The sequence below is a fragment of the Pestalotiopsis fici genome (assembly GCF_000516985.1).
Source record: "Pestalotiopsis fici W106-1 unplaced genomic scaffold PFICI_Scf_15, whole genome shotgun sequence".
NCBI classification, from domain to species: Eukaryota; Fungi; Ascomycota; class Sordariomycetes; order Amphisphaeriales; family Sporocadaceae; genus Pestalotiopsis; species Pestalotiopsis fici.
The window spans coordinates 57,237-77,850 of record NW_006917105.1 but is presented as its reverse complement, the minus strand read 5'-3'; the positions used below and the strand labels follow the sequence as shown (position 1 = coordinate 77,850).

The 20,614-nt window shown below is 48.4% G+C and overlaps 7 protein-coding genes across 7 annotated transcripts; 5 read left to right on the top strand and 2 right to left on the bottom strand.

Moving 5' to 3' along the window:
• Positions 1-465: 465 nt before the first annotated feature.
• On the top strand, positions 466-2,826 carry PFICI_15081 (uncharacterized protein; the record flags this gene model as incomplete). The annotated part of the gene is made up of 1 exon (XM_007843662.1): positions 466-2,826. The coding sequence occupies one exon, from the start codon at positions 466-468 to the stop codon at positions 2,824-2,826; it is 2,361 nt and encodes a 786-aa protein (XP_007841853.1).
• Positions 2,827-4,130: 1,304 nt separating this feature from the next.
• On the top strand, positions 4,131-6,373 carry PFICI_15080 (Uric acid-xanthine permease; the record flags this gene model as incomplete). Its single annotated transcript, XM_007843661.1, has 8 exons — positions 4,131-4,540; positions 4,616-4,758; positions 4,815-4,910; positions 4,970-4,995; positions 5,058-5,208; positions 5,264-5,729; positions 5,780-5,883; positions 5,973-6,373. 8 exons carry the CDS (start codon positions 4,131-4,133, stop codon positions 6,371-6,373), a joined length of 1,797 nt encoding a protein of 598 aa, XP_007841852.1.
• Positions 6,374-7,297: 924 nt separating this feature from the next.
• On the top strand, positions 7,298-9,265 carry PFICI_15079 (uncharacterized protein; the record flags this gene model as incomplete). Its single annotated transcript, XM_007843660.1, has 6 exons — positions 7,298-7,534; positions 7,602-7,709; positions 7,764-8,009; positions 8,066-8,465; positions 8,517-8,688; positions 8,737-9,265. 6 exons carry the CDS (start codon positions 7,298-7,300, stop codon positions 9,263-9,265), a joined length of 1,692 nt encoding a protein of 563 aa, XP_007841851.1.
• Positions 9,266-9,649: 384 nt separating this feature from the next.
• PFICI_15078 (uncharacterized protein) lies at positions 9,650-11,621 on the bottom strand (the record flags this gene model as incomplete). Its single annotated transcript, XM_007843659.1, has 3 exons — positions 9,650-10,870; positions 11,051-11,459; positions 11,515-11,621. 3 exons carry the CDS (start codon positions 11,619-11,621, stop codon positions 9,650-9,652), a joined length of 1,737 nt encoding a protein of 578 aa, XP_007841850.1.
• An 887-nt stretch (positions 11,622-12,508) lies between these two features.
• Positions 12,509-14,198, bottom strand: PFICI_15077 (uncharacterized protein; the record flags this gene model as incomplete). Its single annotated transcript, XM_007843658.1, has 3 exons — positions 12,509-13,089; positions 13,142-13,973; positions 14,034-14,198. The coding sequence occupies 3 exons, from the start codon at positions 14,196-14,198 to the stop codon at positions 12,509-12,511; spliced, it is 1,578 nt and encodes a 525-aa protein (XP_007841849.1).
• Positions 14,199-15,070: 872 nt separating this feature from the next.
• On the top strand, positions 15,071-17,214 carry PFICI_15076 (uncharacterized protein; the record flags this gene model as incomplete). The annotated part of the gene is made up of 7 exons (XM_007843657.1): positions 15,071-15,449; positions 15,523-15,822; positions 15,878-15,888; positions 15,946-16,012; positions 16,079-16,401; positions 16,459-16,565; positions 16,629-17,214. 7 exons carry the CDS (start codon positions 15,071-15,073, stop codon positions 17,212-17,214), a joined length of 1,773 nt encoding a protein of 590 aa, XP_007841848.1.
• Positions 17,215-18,386: 1,172 nt separating this feature from the next.
• On the top strand, positions 18,387-20,047 carry PFICI_15075 (uncharacterized protein; the record flags this gene model as incomplete). Its single annotated transcript, XM_007843656.1, has 3 exons — positions 18,387-18,816; positions 18,865-19,434; positions 19,497-20,047. 3 exons carry the CDS (start codon positions 18,387-18,389, stop codon positions 20,045-20,047), a joined length of 1,551 nt encoding a protein of 516 aa, XP_007841847.1.
• Between the last annotated feature and the right edge of the window lie 567 nt (positions 20,048-20,614).

Genomic DNA, 20,614 nt, shown 5'->3' with positions numbered 1-20,614 from the left:
CTTGAAGAAACCCCAGAAAATGCCAAGAAGAACACTAACTGGAGTCTAACAATCCGGCCTAGTAGTAACATGGTAAATGCGAGCTGGCTGTTGGCAGCAGCCCATAGTGGATAAACACTTACCCCAAGAAATACCACCGTGCGGTCCACGGCCAGGGTTTCCCCACGCGGCGGTAGTCCTCACCTAGATGACATGGTGGAAGCTCGAGGGTTCACAACATCGATATTGATGATCCTCTCAATGAGGAAGCATCGATAGAGCGTCTGCCTACCCACGATCTAAAGCTGGACGTGAAGAGAGGTGCCCACGCGGGTTCCTTGAGCAGTGTGGCTTACGCACTCACTATACGGCGATGCTGTCCGTTATAGACAGGGCGTCCGCGATGCTGGAGACGCCACAAGGGTCATCAATCAACTTAGACGACGCAGCATCAGGTACCTAATTCCTAATACGAGCGGAGAGAAAATGTCAGCAGAATCGAGCTCGAACAAGAAGATGAAGCGGCGAACCGGCAACGAGGAAGATGCGCCTGCCGAAGCACAGCCCCGGACGGCTCCGAAGCGACAGCGAGTGTCGAGAGCATGCGATCAATGCCGCGCCGCACGAGAAAAATGTGATGGAATACATCCACTATGCTTCCCCTGCGCTTCGCAGAATAGAAAGTGCACCTGGGAAGAACCAAAGAAAAAACGGGGCGTGCAGACAGGCTACATCCGGACCCTAGAGCTGTCATTGGGTTGGATATTTGATAAAATCCCTGGGTCGGAAGAAGCACTTCATGGACTTTTGACGCACGAAGGAGGTCAGGGGAGGGACTTACTTGTCGGGAAGGATACAATTGCCGGGAATCGGCTACACAGAAGATGGAGAAAGAGTATGGTTCAACAAGAGATTGACCGGGTACTGTCTGGGAGCACCGCGTCGAGTGCCAAGTCGGCAAAGACCTCGCCAGCCGTCGACGAGTCCGAGAGCAGTGCAGACGAGGCAGAGCTGCCTCTCAAGGAAGAGACATCGTCGGCCGCGAATCCGGCGCCCATCATGGCCATTCCCGAATCGATGGAGTCCATGACTGCGGCCCTACATCCTGACCGGCTTGTCTCGAACGGGCCGCCGGAGCTGCCAGCAGGCCTTGCCGATCTCCCGATTCGTCAACGCCAACTTGCACAGTATGCTTCAAACACCTTCAAGCTGCCGTCAAATTGCTGGCGACTATTGGATATTTACTTTTCTTATACTCACTGTTGGTTCCCTATACTAGAAAAAGGCATGATACACAAAGCTTGTTGGTCATATCCCGGCGAAGGCTTGGACATGACCAAAGAAGAACTGTTCCAATCAGGCCTACACGCTGAACTTTGGGCCGCCTTGGCTATTGCCGCATACCAAGACGATGCCAGCCATTCTGGCCAAGCACATGGTGACCGCCTCGAGGGGCGGCTACAGCCGGATGAGATATATAATGCAGCAAGGCGTTTGATTCCTTCGGAAGATCGCGACTTTGACGCTCGTCATGTCAATGCGATCCTTCTTCTTGCCCTCGTTGACATTGGGCGAAGGAAATACATGGCTGCTTGGATCTTAGTGGGCCTGGCAACACGAGTTGCACTCGCTCTTAATCTGCCGGCGAGACCCGCTGGCGATGGCTATCGACGCCTTTACCATACTTATATGGCTTGCTTCATGCTCGACAGCCTCATTGCGTCTCTTTTAGAAAAGCCGCCGCATTTGCGGCCGAGTGATATCGATTCTTCGGTACCTTCTGGTGAAGACGAGCCAGATGAATGGGACATCTGGATGCCTTGCCAGGGCTTCGGGACTACACAACATTCAAGCTCTCCGAGAAGCCCTGCTCACTCCATGAGCTCTTTTGCTGCCCTGTTTGGGGTACATCGAGTATATTGCACAGTTTTATCCGATACGAAAATTCATGTGGACCGCAATGAGTTATACATGACGGAAATGCGCAAAGCTCTCAATGGGAACCAAACCCGACGACCACTCGTCGACTACATTACAAACGGCGGCATCCCTCCTTACCAGGTCCCTTCCATCTATCTTCTCCGCTTGGCATTCGTATGTTTTACAGTCCAAGCTCAGTCTTATAGCGAGCCGCTGATGTCCGCTGCTCTTCAATGTATTGAAGAACTTCTTCTCCTCTTTGGTTCCGCAGTTCCGCCGCTATTTGGGCTTTACATGGAGCTTCTCGGTCGGCAGTGCAATCCTGAAGCATTAAGAGGTGACACTAGAGACAGGTGGAAAAAGGCACAAGCCTCAGTCGATTCCATCTGGGCATCCAGTGGCAACGACAATCAACCATTTCCCATGGTCCAAAGCCATGAACAGCCGGCTCATTTGTCACATGGGCAATCTGATGTGATATATCCATGTCCTCCGAACACGAATATACCAGGTGTTGTTCAGCAAGTCCATACGACATCTCCTCGTCACACCGACCCACGGGTAGACCCCGCCTCTCTGATTCGATCCGAGGTTTATCATGAAGCGTCCTTGTCGGCCATGGCAAATTTTTCGACCATGTCCCGACCTACGCAACCTCTTGATCTTGTTGATCACCCCAATAGTACAACTACAGCCGTGGGCGGGCGATTTGACTTGTCAGACATACCTCCCCAGGGCTTTCATGGTCATGGCAGGCCCAGTTTCAGCAGCGCCGCTTTCGATTACGATACCATACTCGACGACATAGCGTCTCTAGATCGATCGGACCGCATGCAATCGGACCCTCAATTCATGGCGAATCTGGGATTCGCGCCGGGCAGTGATCTCGCCGAACTCCTTGCTCATGATTTCACGAGTATGCCATGATGTATCGGTACCATATGGCTGCTTCGTTTCAATGTATACGGCTGCACACAATCCAGCAAGGTCAGGAGCCTGGATCCATCGTTACTTCGCGAAGTTGAAGAATATACTCCTTGAATTGACATGTATTTATGTTAGAGACTTGCATAGATGGGAACAAGCGATACAAAGACCGTCACTCCTGCCAGATTCAATTGCAAGATATTAACAAAACGTGCCTTTGTGATTGCAAGAATCAGATTCCTCTGCGCTATTACTGTTCCTCGTATGGCGGAAGAGAAGTGACCGCGAGGCACGCACATGGTCTTTCGCCTCTCATACCCATCGTCCGATTCCTCCGTATGGGTTAAATTGCGAGATGAAAGCATACATATGAAGCTTAATAACTTGGCGACTGGCGGCAATGACCGACGGGCGGCCGGACGCGTGGCATTGTTCAGAGTCGCTGGCATTGACCATAGTTGCTGTGCTGATAAGAAAGATTCAAGTTATCCAATCGCATCAGCTCCTGGTTAAGTGGCGCTTCTATTCCCTGGGCTCCTGGTCGCGCTACTCTCTTCTCGAAAAGGCCCCCCCACCTCACACTCAGCAAAGGCTGCTCGAGCTGTGTCCTTATCAGTGATTCTTATTTTGTAGAAGTATTTGCATTGGAGGCAATTGACACGGCTACTTAGCGATGGCCTAGCTACGGTAATACCCGTAGGTAATCGGCACCGTCGATTACACGGTACCCGTCAGGCTGTACTTTAGTGTAATAGTATTTATTCCGTGGCATCAATGACTTGACCTACGCGAATAATCCAGGTAATCACTGTATTAGACACCCAACACATCAGCGGCCGCTGGGCTGGATTCACACTTTACTGCCGGCCATCTCCGCCGTGGTCTATCAGTTGGTCGAATCATCTGCTGCCTAGATTTGCCAGATGTTTGTCTTTGAAAATGCAGTGATGGAGGTACTCACGGCAGGAAAAGTCAGTCCATTTTCTGGGATCGATCAATGAAGGAGTACATGCACACAACCGGAAATGTTCGGCAGCTTGCCTATAGGACCCGCACTGGTGTTGCAAGAAAGTCGAGGACATGGTGGTAGATAGTACTCAATTCCATCGAGTAATACAAGTGTGGAGACGATGATCCTCCCCCCGGGGGTGGCCAAGAACCGCCAAACTCTAATTTCATTCGTGAAGGGCTATCAGCTTATAGATAAATAGAATGACTTTCGTTCTACTGACAGTGCTTACCTTTTTTTCGAGCTCTTTTGTCCTTTTTGTCATATTGTTTCTTAACAACAGCGAGTCGCCATCATGGATGAGGATCAAGGGCCAGCCGCTGCCTTGCCAGGGCAACATGTTCGAACTTCGCGATCGCCACTGGCCAGGCTGAAGCGGACTTTTTTGACCAAGGAGGGACTACTCGGCGACTACGATTATGTATTCCTGTTTAAGCCGAATCTCCCCTTCATGAAGCGGTCGCTGCAAGCCGCTCCCTTCTTTGGACTGAATGACCGAATGCCAGTCTTCCTGGCTTTGCTGCTTGGACTTCAGCATGCCCTGGCCATGCTTGCTGGCATTATAACGCCACCGATCATTCTAGCAGGCTCTGCAGGAGTCAACTTGACAACTGAGAACCAACAATACCTCGTATCCACAGCTCTTATCGTCTCAGGAATACTGTCGCTCATCCAAATTACTAGATTTCATATATACAAGACTCCGTAAGTTTTCAATGAAAGCGTGGTACGCTTCAACTCAGATATGATACATCTGTCTAATGCTATAGATAATTGTAGATACTACATTGGCACAGGCGTCATCTCTGTGGTGGGAGTTAGTTTCTCAATCATTCCTGTAGCAGAAGGCGCATTTGCGCAAATGTATGCCAATGGGTATTGTCCAACGGCAGAGGATGGGACGCTGCTCCCGTGTCCAGATGGTAGGTCTTTATTCCTGAGCACCTGTGTGGTATCTTCCGTGTATTGATTATTCTAGGTTATGGTGCTCTTCTCGGTACCGCCGCCGTTTGCGCTTTGCTTGAAATCTTGATCGCTTTTGCTCCGCCCAAGATCATTCTCAAGATCTTTCCTCGTACGTTTCCTAAAAGAACATTTTGGATTATGCGCGCCGACTAATGAACATGGACGTAGCTATTGTCACTGGGCCAACGGTCATGGTAAGTGCCCAAGCATACCTACACACATCTTCTTCACACGCACTTGACTAATTCACGCAAAGCTCATTGGTATCAGCTTGATTGAGAGTGGCTTCCAAAATTGGGCGGGTGGTAGTGGCGGCTGTGCTGCTACAGATCCTACTGCGTACTTTGCTTTATGCCCAAACATTGCGGCACCTCACGCCCTCCCGTGGGGATCAGCTGAATTCCTGGGTAAGCAGTTACCTGCTGTCGTGCTTTTGAATCCTCCCACTCACTTCATATGCAGGACTCGGTTTCTCTGTATTCCTAACTATCATCCTTTGCGAACGATTCGGCTCCCCAATCATGAAGTCTACTAGTGTCATCATTGGTTTACTTGTGGGTTGTATCATTGCCGCAGCCTGTGGCTACTTTGACCGCAGTGGCATCGACTCAGCACCCGTGGCGTCCTTCATTTGGGTGAATACGTTCAAGCTCAGTGTTTACGGGCCTCTGGTCCTGCCCATGTTGACCGTTTTTATAATTTGTGCCTGCGAAGCCATTGGTGATGTTACGGCGACATGCGATGTCTCTCGCCTCGAGGTCCAGGGTGAGATCTACGAGTCGCGCATTCAAGGTGGCGTGCTCGCGGATGGTCTGAATGGAATTCTTGCTGCACTCATGACCATGACGCCAATGACCACATTCGCCCAAAACAATGGTGTCATTGCTCTGACACGTTGTGCAAACCGCACAGCTGGATACTGCTGTTGGTAAGTATAGTCACTTTGTTGATGTTGATGCTTGACTGACTGTTCTATAGCTTCTTCCTGATTCTGATGGGCATATTTGCCAAGTTTGCTGCCGCATTGGTTGCGATCCCATCAGCAGTATTGGGTGGCATGACTACGTTTTTGTTCTGTGCTGGTAAGTTGTGACTGATTCTTTTTTTTCTATTTGCTCCAAGTATTATTCGATGTTGTCCGGGCTTCTTTTCTAATCACTACTTGTTTTAGTTGCTGTGTCTGGAATTGCCATCATTACAAAGGGCGTTCCTTTCAACCGTCGAAACCGATTTGTACTTACAGCGGGTCTGGCGATCGGTTATGGCGCAACTCTCGTGTCCAACTACTTTTCCAGTGTCTTCACCTACAGCGGCGACAACCACGCGCTGCAAGGCTTCCTTGACGCCATCGTACTTATCATGGAGACAGGATTCGCCGTAACAGCAATAGTTTGCATGATCCTCAACCTTACTATTCCTGAGGAGATTGAGGAAATCAGGGAGACTGCGAGCGATCACTCTGCCATCATGGGTTGGCATGCCGATCAATCCAACCCGCCTGCTACTGGGAGTGGTAGCTATCCGATAGAACAGAGTCGTGGGAGTGGGGACAATGGGGAGAAACGCTTGTAAAAGAGAGAGAGAGAAAGAAAGAAAGAAAGAAAAGACAAACCTGTGCATTTCTATCATGACGGCCTCGACGAACCTAAGTTCCACGCACAGGACCAGAATATGCTAGAGATATACCAAATGGACAAGTCGTATCGGTAACCGAATCCTCGAATCCAGCGTGGCCATCCCCTTTGGATAGTCTGCCACAAGAAGAACAGCAGTTGAAGATCTATCTTGCTTATAAATCAGAAAATGCCTCGATTCTGAGGTAGCCGCCTCAGCTGCTATTACACCAGGTTACCTGCCGCGATCTACGATTCATCAAGCGGGGTCCAAACTCCCTCGAGTCATATTTCATATGCACAGCCTAAGGACAGAACACTGACTAGGCAAAACATCAAGAACAATTGACATCATGCATATTTTGGGGCTGGTCTTTTTAGAAAAAACGTACGCGCCCACTTCTGTTGGAGATCAGAATGCCAAATCGCGATGGCAGTGCTGATGCGGAAATGGCGGCCCGTGAATAGTCTAAGCAACGGTGTGGCTAGATCGGGAGAAGTCTTTGTGGTGGTGGTTGATGGTGATGCTCGAATGGCATACGCATTTTAGGCATCCAGACAGGCAGGTATACAGCTAAAGTGTTTACTAATTGGATAATAGCTAGCACTGATCCAGAACTAAGAAGATGCGCCCGTTCACACGAGTCCAGAGAATGGTGGCGATCACGAAAGGAGTTAACGGCATTAAGAATTGACGTCATGTAGACGATTTGAAATGGGCAGCGGAATTCGTGTTTAATCGCGAGACATTCGCGAGCCGAAACACACCAATGGATATAGCAAAAGTTAAATTTTTCTAACGAATGTTTATTATATACCAATAGGTCGCCTTTTGTTGCTGAGGCTGTCCAAGACACTGGGCTTCTTCACAGGCGGAGCCATAATGCCGAGCCTCACACGCTTACTTTCTCGGCCAACTGCCAAGCCGTATCGAACGAGCGATCTTGAAAGCAGTGAAAAGCCACATGTCAACGAAAATGGCCAAGTAGACTTCTCACCAGATGATATCGAGAATCCTCACAACTGGTCAACGACTCGACGCTGGTACGTGACTTTTGCATCTGTCCTGCTCGTCGTAAACGCTACATTTGCCTCTTCCTCGCCGTCAGGGTGTTTCCCGGTGAGTTTGCTTCTACTTATCTTTCTCCCACATTTCACGGTGCCAGTTCTGATTAAAATCGCTAAAGAGTATCGCCAAAGAGTTTGGTGTCTCTGAAGAAGCTGCTGGTCTCACTATAACACTTTTTCTTCTTGGGTATTGTGCTGGACCCTTGGTTTTTGCGCCCTTATCTGAAGTGAGTGTTCGGGATTGGACCATTGGCGGTTTAGCTCGCTAAGAGAACTTGCAGTTTTATGGTCGCCGTTGGGTCTTCTATTCTACATTTATTGCGTACATTGCATTCAATTTCTTGTGTGCTTTTGCACCGAACTTTGCCAGTCTCTTGGTTGGGCGCTTCATGACAGGCACCTTTGTCAGTGCACCTCTTAGTAATGCGCCAGGTGTCCTAGCTGATCTCTGGGGTCCGGTCGAGCGTGGAAATGCTATGGCTGCATTTTCGTGTATGGTTTGGGTTGGCCCAGCCTTGGGACCCGTCGTGAGTACACACAATATAGTCATCCAGAGAAATGGCTGATTGACATACCACTCCAGGTGGCAGGCTTTTTGCAGCTTACCAAGGATTGGAGATGGAGTTTTTATGTTCTCCTATGGTTGGGAGGTGGAACCGCTCTCATCATGTTCACTATTCCCGAGACCTTTGGGCCAGCTATCCTCCGCAATAGAGCAAGGCGCATCAGAAGAGCTAAAATACCGGACTACGAGGATATCCGAGCACCAGTAGAGGATTCCGACCGCACTCTTTTCGACTCGTATAAAATCGCGTTGACGCGGCCGTGGATCATTCTATTCGATCCAATCTCATTCTTAGTGGCTGTATACATGTCCATTGTTTACACGCTTCTTTACATGCTGTTTTCCATATATCCCATTGTTTTCCAGGAGCGACGAGGCTGGAACGCTGGTGTCGGCGAGCTCCCCTTGATTGGTACAGGTAAGGACTCTCCAATGTAATTCTTCTCGTGTATAAAGCTGAGACGACTAGCTATTGGCGCATGCATTGGCGCTGGTGTCGTGATGATTGACTCAAAATATAAGGCTAGAAAGGTTGCCAATGGACAAGAACTCACACCTGAAGACCGACTACCCCTGGCAATGATTGGAGGCGTCGGTTTTGCAGTGACAATGTTTTGGTTTGCCTGGACTGCAGAGTTCAAGTAAGTTTGTGCAAATAAAAGCAATTGGATCTTTGCTGACTACCAAAGCTCCATTCATTGGATTGTACCGACACTTGCTGGGGTGTTTCTGGCTACTTCATTGATGCTTATATTCGTCGGCTTTCTCAACTACCTTGTCGATACATATCTCATGTATGCAGCATCGGCTATAGCTGCAAATACTGTGGCGAGGTCTGCTTGCGGTGCGGCCGCCCCGCTCTTCACGACATACATGTTTGATGCACTTGGAATTGGAGGCGGCGGATCTCTCATAGGCGGAGTCGCCACATTACTTTCTGTCATACCATTTGCTTTCTTTAAGTTTGGCGCACGTATTCGACGTCGCTCGAAGTTTGCTCCGACAAACGATTCCAGCGATAGCGAGACCGAGCAAGACCAGCCAGAAGTTAACCGTGCCTCTTCACGAGCATCTGCGGCAACATCCTCCCCAGATACCATTGTTGAAGGAGAATGTCAAAGTCCACTAAATATAAGGAAGAGTGCAAATGTTGTCGGTGAACCTGAAGTTGAAAATGCTCGATTTGGACAAGGCGCAGGGCAGGCACATGTTTGTTAATTACCCGATGTATGGAAATCCTATACTGCGTCACGCTGCTCTATATACTCTCTGCGTGCGCCTTGACGAGTTCGAACTTCTACGTCTTAGGCAAGCAATTGATGTGCGTCGACATGTATGGTTGGGGTCAGGGTCAGTGATGACGGGTTCATAATCATCTTATCGTGGCATCTGGACAGAACCAAAGAAAAAAGAAGAAAAGAAAAGCAGAAAGAAAGTTAGATAGAAAAAAATAGTGCATTATTGGCAAAAGCTGCCACCAGTCAATGTCAATCTTGTACACACATTATGTCAATGTGATAGCTTCCATTATATATAGATCCATTATTATGTGCTGCCTAGAGTATTTCTCGTAATTCATCGTTACTACGACTACAACAAAACTTATACACGGATACCATTGGCACCATTGACACCGTTGCTGTGCAGATGTGTGCCATTACCGCAAGGCGCGCCGTTGTTGTGACCAAGATTGGTACCCTTGGCCAAGGTGATGCCGTTGGCAGTCATCAATTTTGAGTCCTTAGTCATACCATTATGGGTGCCATTGAAAGACAAGCTTGAAATACCGTCATAGCCTTTTATGCCCGTGGCCTTCTCAAGTCTCTTGGCAATATCGTCATCAACTTCGCGAAAGATTGCAATTTGTCGCTTAAGGATCTCCTTATCCTTGCAAAGCTCCATTTTTCCCGAGACATTATTGATGAACCGTTCGCGGGCGGATTCGTCAAACACACGCTGCCACAAGGCTCGAGGCGCATTGAAATCTGCTGGTTGAATCTCCGACAAGAAAGTAACGGCATCACCAACAAATTGTCCATGGGTCTTGTCCAAATCCACAGTGCGAGCCTTGAACTTGATTGGTTCAATGGAACTCAGGTAGTTTGGCCGGGAACCTTGGTTGAAGAAGGCCATTTGACCATCCCGCTGGAAGTTGCCAAACTTGTAAGCAGTGCGTGGCGCATTGACAGGTAACTGTTGGTAGTTGACACCAAGCCTGTGACGATGAGTATCTGCGTATGAGAAGAGCCGCGACTGCAGGACGGGGTCTGCTGAGGGCTCGATACCAGGTATCATATGCGAAGGGTTGAAAGCCACTTGCTCGACCTCGGCAAAGTAGTTTCTGGCATTCTCATTGAGCGTGAATTCTCCAACCTTTGTCAATGGGAATTGGCCTTGCGGCCATACATGGGTCAAATCGAAGACATTGATGCCTTGATCCCTCCAGACTTCCTCAGATTGCTTTGAAGTCATCGTCTGGATCGAGACGTCCCATTTTGGGTATTCTCCACGCTCAATCGCTTCGAACAAGTCCTTTTGGGAGTAGTCTGGGGAATAGTTGGCAGAGTCCTCCTGAGTAATAAACTTGGTACCCTGCTGTGACTTGAAATGCACCTGTGTGTACACCCAATCACCTTGCTTGTTGACAAACTTGAGCGTGTGGCCAGAATATCCGTGCATGAACCTGTAGCCATCCGGAATACCGCGATCCCCCATGAGAATCATGACCTGGTGAATTGATTCAGGGTTTTGCGACAAATAATCCCAGAACATCGTAGAATCGTCCGCATGAGTCAGATGAGTCGCAGGATCGCGTTTTTGTGTCTAGTCAGGTGAAATGTGTTAGCCTTTCGATTTATTCCAGACATTGAAGAATCTCTAGTAATTGATTCAACTGCAAGTGTCTGTTTCTTGGCATAGGTGAGCTCGGGAAATCGGCCCTGCCAATAATCTCTTCCGGACACAAGCAGAAAATAAAAGTGAACCCATAATTTGAGGACTTACATGAATAAAATGGGGGAATTTGGCAGGATCCCGCAGGAAGAAGACTGGCGTGTTGTTGGCAACCATATCCCAATTCCCATCCTCTGTCCTGAACTTGACAGAGAAACCTCGTGGGTCTCGAGCGCAGTCATGGGAACCGGACTCTCCACCCACGGTCGAGAATCGAGCAGTGACTGGGCACTTTTTGCCTTTGGTGGAAAAGATGTCGGCTTGTGTGAGTTCGGGAATGGGGTTGGTACATTCGAAGAAGCCATGAGCACCACTACCCTTGGCATGCACGACTCGCTCAGGAATTCGCTCACGGTCAAAATGGGACAGTAGGTCAATCAAATGAAAGTCTTGAAGCAATAGAGGCCCATTTTCGCCGACTCGTTGAGTTTCGTAGGGATGAGGCATAGGGACGCCATTGCTGAGCCAAATCAGTTCACATGCAGGGTAAAATTTGGACAAGAGCAGCTTCTCACCTTGTGGCGTAAATGGTATCTTGAGAAGTCAGCTGTCGGTCTTTTTCGTAAGATGCGAATTGCGCAGACGAATGAGCAGCAAAAGATGTATCTGCCGAAGGCGCCATGCTGAGGGTTGTTTGAATGGTATTGATTGGGGCGGACACAATCTTTTGAATAGTTTCCATCAGATGTAATTTCAAATTTCAACAAATAAAAGTGTGCTGAAATTATGAAATCAATTGTCTGGGAAACTTTCTTCATTAAGTATCCAATGTCTAGGTAGGAAACCAAACGAAGACTCATGGCATCATCACCAACTGGTGCTCTTGCTTTGAGCCACCCAAAGATGGAGCCGCTGCACCAATGACTATCCACTACACATGTCAATACTTCATGATATGCCAGATCTAAAGCAAAACACAAGCTGGTGGCTGCATGCTATTTTGTCTGGAGAGAAGGTTCTATGACGAAGTCGATGACGACTTGCAAGTCTATTTGAAATATCCTTACCTGATTGGCCGAAACGTCTGTGTGGTTAGATCTGATCGGTTGGTATCCCCGCGAGTGGAGAAGCGGCTCGGAGCTGCTTCTAAAGCTTGGCGGAAGTCAATACTGTACGGTCTCAATCTTGACGTGTGAAATCAATCTCAGTATCACCTTTCTCTCTCCTCTATTCATATTTCCTTTTACTTTGTACATACATGAGACTTGTGATCAAACCCATGAAGTGTATGCGATGCATATAGTTTTCACTGTAAGTGGCCATGATCAGCATGAGAACAAATGCCATTATTATACACCTAGGTGTTCCATCCGCGTGCATACGGGGCTTCATTTTGCAGTATGCCGCAACACAGTTCGCCATGAATCCCAGGTGTTGGTATTGGACCGACTTTCTAGACTATAACTTATTTGAAGCCTCTACTCCTGGTTGCTTGGCTATCCCTTGGAGTCTCTAGAAATTTGGAAACATTTTTGCTCCACCAAACCATTAGGCTTGACATTGCCACTTTCAAAGACACACTTTGGCCTTTACGACAACATCTCCCTGCTCCATCTTTGGCATGTATCTGATCAGTGCAGGAGAGATTGACTGTGTGATGTTGCCCGTCCTCTTATGTTTACCTCGTTGAACCACCTCCATATAGTCTCCGCACATCGTGAGACCATAATATCGTGTCTCAAATACCCATTCTTCCGAATTTGGTGAATCACAGTCCGTCTTGATGAATTCAGATACGAGATTCTCCTTGGTTATTCCTTCTGGGGTTTTCTTGATTATGTGTACTGTAGGCATGCAGACGACGTATAGGTCATTGCATTTGGCAAGGGCGCGCGCAAGCGACCGGGTCTGTTTTACAACACCGCGGAATGAGTTTTGCAGCTCTTCTTTTTTGTCTGTCCTCGAGTATAGAATGAAGAGCTCAGCCATCTCCCACAGATGCTGAACTGTAATTTCATCATCAGATTCGGGAGGCACAGCTTGGTGATGTTGTTCGATATGAGCTGGGAGATATTGTCCGATATGAGCTCGAACAGATTGAAACTGCTTCCACTGGTTTTGAGAGCCATCCTTGAGCTTGAGTTCTAGCCCTGGTGAGCGCATGTTAGCGGTTGTTTCGCATCATGTGAATTTGGCACGTACGCTGTCTCTCGAAAGAAGTACTTTCTCCTTCCATCATGAATGACGTGCAAGGTGTCCCCAGTATATCCCTCTGGAGCAAAAGCAGTGCCTTGCCCATATGACCTTGATCAGCCGATGTAGGACTCAGTAGGAATCTGCGTATCATTTCATGCCAGATTGCGCTTTTTAGAATCAGTAGCTTGAGTTCCTCATCTCCTAGGCGAACTTCGTAATCGACTGCCAACTTTCCGAACAGTTGTTTGTGTTGGTTGGTGCGTGGCTTTCTGTATGGATGTCCTCTGAACTGATTGTCGATTAGATTGTCGATCTCGTAAACCAGCCCTTCAAATTCTCCCAGGATTTGTTCCATCGTGATGCTAGAATTGGTGGCATACAGCTTTGACTCTGCCTTTTCATAGGCCTCGAGAGCCGCGGCATCGACACGTTCCTGGATTCCAGTCTTTGTTTCATGTAGGGCTTCTTTGAGCTCGTCTCTTTCTTGCTTCACTGCCAGTAATTCTCCGTCTTTTTCTTGTAGAGAGGCCTTGAGAGTGTTAAAATCCTCAGTTGATACTCCAAGTGATTGAGGAGGAGCAACGGCTGGATCAGTCTCAAACGATTGGGGTTGTTCTGAACACGAATGAAGTCTAGACTCTAGCTGCTTTTCGCAATCTTTGAGCTCCCGGTGTTCTGCTTCGTGGCCATCTTGCATGGAATCCAACACTCGTCTGGCCTTATCCACAGCAGGACCTTTTGCTCCATGCGCCTCAGCGGCCTGGTCCTGATCTAGAAGCATATTTTCTGTTGACTTGGTATCGTGACTGCTAGAGTGTTCGCGATTGCCTAGTAGGTCCTAAGATTGCACCAGCATGTCAGCAAATATCGAAACTTGTAAAATTTCAAAATGACCTACAACTGTGCCATCGCGTGTGCCTAGCAATATCTCAGCATCGGTGGTGGTCTTTTGTATCTTGTCGCGATGCTGTACAGGGTGGTCGATAGCATCGAAGTCATTGGCTCTCTTGTTCTCCCCAGAAGGATGGAGGGAAGAAGGAGCAAGGTCCTCGGGAAGATCCATGATGAGGTTGTGCGGATGCAATTGTTTCGGGGGATGGATGCGGCTTGCTTGTATTGATCGCGTTCCTGAAGCTGCTGTTGGGTGATGTGTGTGTGTATAGAAGGTGTCGTGGCCCGGGTTCAAAGCCACCGTTCCGTGATAAAAATAGCTGAGATGATTGACTGGCAGATTGAGGCAAGAGCGGTGATTGAAAAAGAATGGTCTAGCTGGTATGCGGTTTGAATGATATTTGATTGTGAGAATTGAAGATTCGAGCTTTGACCTGCCAGCACAATCACCTGATTGTTGGAAAGAACCCCGGCGCCAAATGAAGCATGTCAAGATTCTACCCATCAATAGCGTGCACAGATATCCTTTACAAGAACTTCCTTTAGAATCACCCGTTTGGAAAACTAGGGAATCTAGCAGGCCGTTTTGCGTTACAAACGTCGAGGCCAAATAGGTAGGCATCTGCCCTCCACAATCTACCTGTTTTCAACCTTGAACAATCGGACAGCCACACGCAAATATTTCCTGCAATTCTCGCACAATAATCCTAACAATCCCAATAATTCGGATAAAATTTTGTCAACCGTACATCTTTCTGTAGTCGCGCTGTCCAAAATCTCCATTTCCCTGCACCATTTCCCACAGGATCTGCCTGGACTCACGGGACTTTTCTGCAGCATCACAGATCCTGGCAGCAGCCACGCCTTCACCATCATTTCTCATCTTGTTCTTACCTATCTATACAATACCCAAGTGCAAATCTCCTGGCCGAGTACAACTTTCACACATATTTCGCCGCTCCATTCCAGGTCTCTGCCTCTGTCTTTCCTCCGATTCCCATATTTCTGTCCTTGTCTCAAGACTCGTCACGAGTCGTCAAAATCATGACGACGAAGAAGCCTCGCAAGCTGGTCGTTGCGATCGACTTCGGTACCACATTCTCTGGTGTTGCCTACTGGCTTGGTCGCGACCAGCCAGACTCGGGCAACATCAAAGTGATCTGCGATTGGCCAGCTATTTTCCCTTACGAAGGTGAAAGGCCTCAAGTCCCAACAAAAGTTGGGTATAAGAACGATGGAACGATTCAGTGGGGTAACCTTGCGTCTGGCGAGTTACAACCAATTCAATGGGTCAAGTTGCTTCTCCTTGAGCAACAAGACCTACCGCACTACCTGCAGCATAACCAATCCGCGCACCTCAGCACCGCACGCGAACTAATTCAAGACTTGGGAAAGGAGGCTATCGATGTTGTGGCGGACTACTGTGAGTGGTCCAGTCTGATATCCATAATCATCACTGCTTCAGAAACTGTATTCACTAACGGTTTATCACAAAGTGAGAGAGCTTTGGCGTCACGCAATGACCAAGATCAAGGAGTATGAGATCCCCGCCATCGTAGATGACTGTGTTTTCCACATCATTCTCACCGTTCCGGCTATTTGGAAGGGCTATGCTCGCCAAAAAATGCAAACTGCTGCAGAACGTGCAGGAATCTTGAAACCCACAAGACGTGGCGACGTCTCCTTCTCCATGACATCAGAACCTGAAGCAGCTGCCCATGCAATCTTACGTTCCGGGGACTGGCGTAGAAAGGAAGCAGACACTGGAGACACAATTCTCGTGTGCGATTGTGGTGGTATGTTATGCTCTCAGGCTGTGATGGGGGCTTCAATGCTAACAAATAAACACAGGCGGTACAGTGGTAATTATCTCTCTTGCCAAGTACTACATGTCTACCCTGTGGTTAACCTTCAGCTAGGACGTGATTTCTTATACACTTGTGAATTCGGAAACAAATGAGCTTAAGGAATGCGTCGAGGGAGACGGTGCGTATCTTTTTGGCTGCATATAACTTCATCACTCATATAACTACTTCCACTGACACACTACAGGCGCACTCTGCGGTGCCGTGTTCGTGGACGAAGAATTCTTCAAGCTTGTCAAGGGCCGGTTCAACGTTCATTTCGGTCGCGGATTCTGGGACACTGTACCGCTAGCAACCATCGAGAAAGCCTTTTCCACCGATTGGGAGAATGGCATGAAGCGCAATTTGTCTAGTTCGAATATGCTGATGTCATTCGGAATTGCTGGGCGCAACATCGACTTGAACAAAAAACAGATTACAGCTTGTTTCCGTAAGGTGTTGGAGAGGATTCACATTCTTCTAGACAAGCAGATCGAGGGCGTTATCAACGCTACCGGCGCTGCCCCAAAGGTACGGCTAGAAGCCCCATCTGTCCGACAATATCGACTTTGCTAACATGCATAACAGTACATATTCCTCGTGGGAGGGTTCGGACGTTGCCAGCTACTCTTCAATGCGATATGCGAGAAATATCCAGATAGCTTTGTGATCAAAGGGGCCAGCAATGATGAGCCGTGAGTGTATATCACAATAAATCAAACAATTCGAGTTCAGGAATGTTGACTGACTGATGCTAGATGGTCTGCCATTTGCCGAGGTGCAGCCCTGGGCAAGGCAATAGAGATTTGTGCCTCTGAAGAAAACCCTGATGCACCAGCCAATCCCATATTATCACGCAAACCAAGAATCAGCCAAGGTTGGTCTCACGACCTTCATTTAGGAGAGGAATGTACGACCGAGGAATTCGAAAATGCAGAATGGGATAATGACGCAGGTGGTTACGTGGTCCACGGCACTATGGCCTGGCTCGTCAAACGAGGACAGGATGTTAGTACCCACATGCATAAACAGCAGTACACTATCGCCCTTCCTATGGACACAAGAGGTCACTATTCTCACACGGCTCCCATTCTCGAGTCTCTCAATATGAGCCCACCAGCAAGATATCTACCGAATGGATCGGATATCAGAGAGACTGGAAGGGTAGTCACCTTGACGACCCCGGTGCCTGCCGAGAAATTGCCCATTGAGCAAAATGGATGGGGCGAGGATTACCTCGCATTTCACTATGAATGGCACATCAAAGTTGAGGGAGCTTCTGTATCGGGGGAAGCGTTTTCAATGGGCCAGAAGATTGCCGAACTCGCAGGAAGCGAGATTTGAACGGTAGTCCTGGAAGGCCATGGTTGCTGTATTATAAATGGCGGTCAACAATGCTAAATGCATATCCCCGTGGCAATCAGGTCTCTGACCTATACATATAAAATAACGAAACATGAAAATGTCTTTGGCATTATGTGGCTAAGACGGCATTGATTCCAAAAACAAAGATATCCGACGCTGTCTGTCCTAATTTGTACCAAATGACGTGCTTTTCCACTGTATTACCATGCACGAAACAGCCCACCATCTATGTCGAGCGTTGCTTCACCTGGATACCCCGATGCGTGCCATTGTGCTGGAATCATGAACTGCAACCTCGGAGCACCGTTCCCTGTGATGTCGGCAGGTTTGTGGAGACCCGACAACGTTGCAATGGCATGTAGGTACTCTGTACAAATCGTTGAAATGTCTCCGGCTGGGCATGTCTGCGACGGTTGTCGGTGCCAAGGGAGCTAGACTCTTGAATGTGTTGCTTGTGTGCGCCACGGAGTGCCACAGAGCGCCAACTTCATCAACTTGTCTTGGAAGTCCCGAAATGATTGCCGCGGGCGTTATCTTGCCAAGCTTGCTATCCTCAGTTTGGGGGGGTTGGCAAATGGTTGCTGAGCAAAAATGCTACTAATCTCTTGCGGCAAGAAGCGGCTGGACTCAGCGCGGCACAATATCAAAAACTCAGACATATCGCCCGAGCAATATCTCAAGTCCATGCAAGCCATGTGAGCTGCAAGCTCCATTCATTTGGCGCACAGGGGCCATCAGGTCGCTATCTTGCGAATCACAATCCCCACAGAAAAGCCCACCAGCTCGTTACTGTATGCAGTGTCATCCTGCCAAGTTTCTTGGTATGCTGCGACTGGAGAGCCAAGCCAAGCCAAGAAACACCATGGCCGGGGAATTGCCCAATTTTCACTCCAAACCATGAATCTTCCCCGCGTGATGGGACTGGGGTCCGGGGGAGCATCGAAAGTTTGTGGGGGAGAGTTTGGAGAACTTCATCGAAGCATGTACGCAACAGCCAACATTGCGGAAAGTCCGACAATTGGTTGCGAAGGGAGTCCTGCAGGGTTGGGGGGTCTGGTATATGAAGGATGCCATAGCCCGATCATTCTACTGTCGAGTAAAAACATACCATAAACCGTGCTTACTGCTCTTTCTCTTGTACAGCTGAGACTATGGCGACACAAAATGAGCCCGCAGATCCACTCGCGAAGGGAACTTTTGCGACTGCAAAGCAAGCCTGGAGCGACCTCTTCAAGTGGAAGCAGAGAGTCGTCGTCACCAACGACGCGGGTGAAACTCATACCGAATGGGAGGCACCACCTCGCCTTCGAAATCCAATCTCACTGTTCAGACTCCTTAGTGCTAAAGACTGGCTTTATTTTCTTGCTGGCTTTTTCGCTTGGACCGCTGATGCTTTCGACTTCCATGCTCTTTCTATCCAACAAGTCGATCTAGCCAGCTACTACGGCCAGTCAAAGACTGAGATTAGTACAGCCATTACTCTCACTTTGCTACTACGATCCGTCGGAGCAGCCGTTTTTGGACTATTGGGTGATCGTTTTGGCAGAAAATGGCCCATGGTCGGCAACATGATTATTTTGGGTAAGCCACTCTTGATGACGGAAGGATGCCAAGTTAACGTGGGTGTAGGACTCCTGCAAATCGCGACCATTTACAGCAGCACTTTCAGCCAGTTTCTAGCTGTTCGATCCCTCTTTGGTCTGTTCATGGGGGGAGTATATGGTAATGCCGTTGCCATGGCCCTCGAGAACTGTGCGCTCGATGCGCGAGGCTTGATGAGTGGTATCATGCAGCAAGGATATTCCTTTGGTTATGTTTTGGCCTCGTGTGCCGTTCTAGGATTCGGTAGCGGCGGTGACACCTGGAAGAAGGTCTTCTGGGTCGCTGCGGGCCTTTCCATTGCTGCTGGTCTCATACGATGTCTCTTTCCCGAGTCAAAGCAGTTTGTCGAGGCCAAGAAGTCTGGCCATCACATCACGGCTTCCGATTTTTGGAAGGAAACCAAGTCGATGCTACGCAATGAGTGGCGCATGTGCATATACTGTTGCTTTCTAATGACCTGGTTCAACTTTTACTCGCACACGAGCCAAGATAGTTACACTACGTTTATGCGCACCCAGAAAGAGTTGATACCCGCCGCTGCTACCCGAGCCAGTATCTGGATGAAGGTCGGAGCTTGCATTGGAGGAACTATTATTGGTAAGTACTGATGCGTCCTTGAGTCCAGATTATTGAAATTTCGAATACTAAAATGGTGATAGGTTATCTCTCACAATTTGTCGGTAGACGCCGTGCTATCGTCTGTGCCGCATTAATGAGTTGTGTCCTCATTCCCGCCTGGATCCTCCCTGAAGGAGAGCAGTCTCTTTCAGCTTCCGGATTCTTTATGCAATTTTTTGTACAAGGTGCCTGGGGAGTTATTCCCATTCACCTGAACGAGCTTTCTCCGCTGGCATACCGGTCAACATTCCCTGGCATCACCTACCAGATCGGGAACATGATATCGAGTCCTTCGGCTCAGATTGTGAATGCGATATCCGAATCTCATTTTGTTAGAACCAAGTCCGGCAAGCTGGCTGAGGCTTATGGGCCTACAATGGGTATTGCCACTGTCATCATCGCCCTGGGCATCGCCGTCACTGTTGCATTAGGTCCTGAGAAGCGCGGCAGACACTTTGAGAATGCTGGACCAGCTGGAGCCAACGTTGAACGTGGCGCAGACGTTGAGAAGGCCGTGGACGTTGCCTCAATCGCTGAAGATACAAAGGACCAGCCAACCACGGAAACAAGCGAGAAGAAGGGACCGCAGTAGAGAAACTGCATCTCCCTTCCCCCAAGTCATTATTTCTTGATTTTTCGATCATCATTCATTGATCCTACTCTGTTGTTTCTTGGCCGTCAACAGGCTATGTATGAATAAGAAAAATCATGTAGCACATCTAGAGTGAATATTAGTTTGACAGCTGCGATTGGTAGAAGAGTGCTGATATGGCTTCGGGAACAGACATCTGGACGTGGATGATACGAGGAATGCCTCGGTTAAAGTAGGAATTCATCGACATGTTATACCGAATGCCAGCAGGTTGAGATTTTACAAGCACTAGTAGCAATAATTTCTTTCAACAGCTGCCCCAAAAGAAGCAAACCTCTTGGATATCCATGAACACCAGTATTAATTAATTTTAATGACAGCCAGACGACACTACAATGCGTACAACGTACGAGCCTGCAATGACACCGTGACATGGAAGCCCACTGATCATCAACAAAGGAACGCTCTCTCACGTGGGAGCAGAAGAGAGCGGACATGAAGACCCAAAGGCTGTATGCCTACAAGGCTAATGATTGCCAGTTATTCATGATATGCCAATGTTTCATC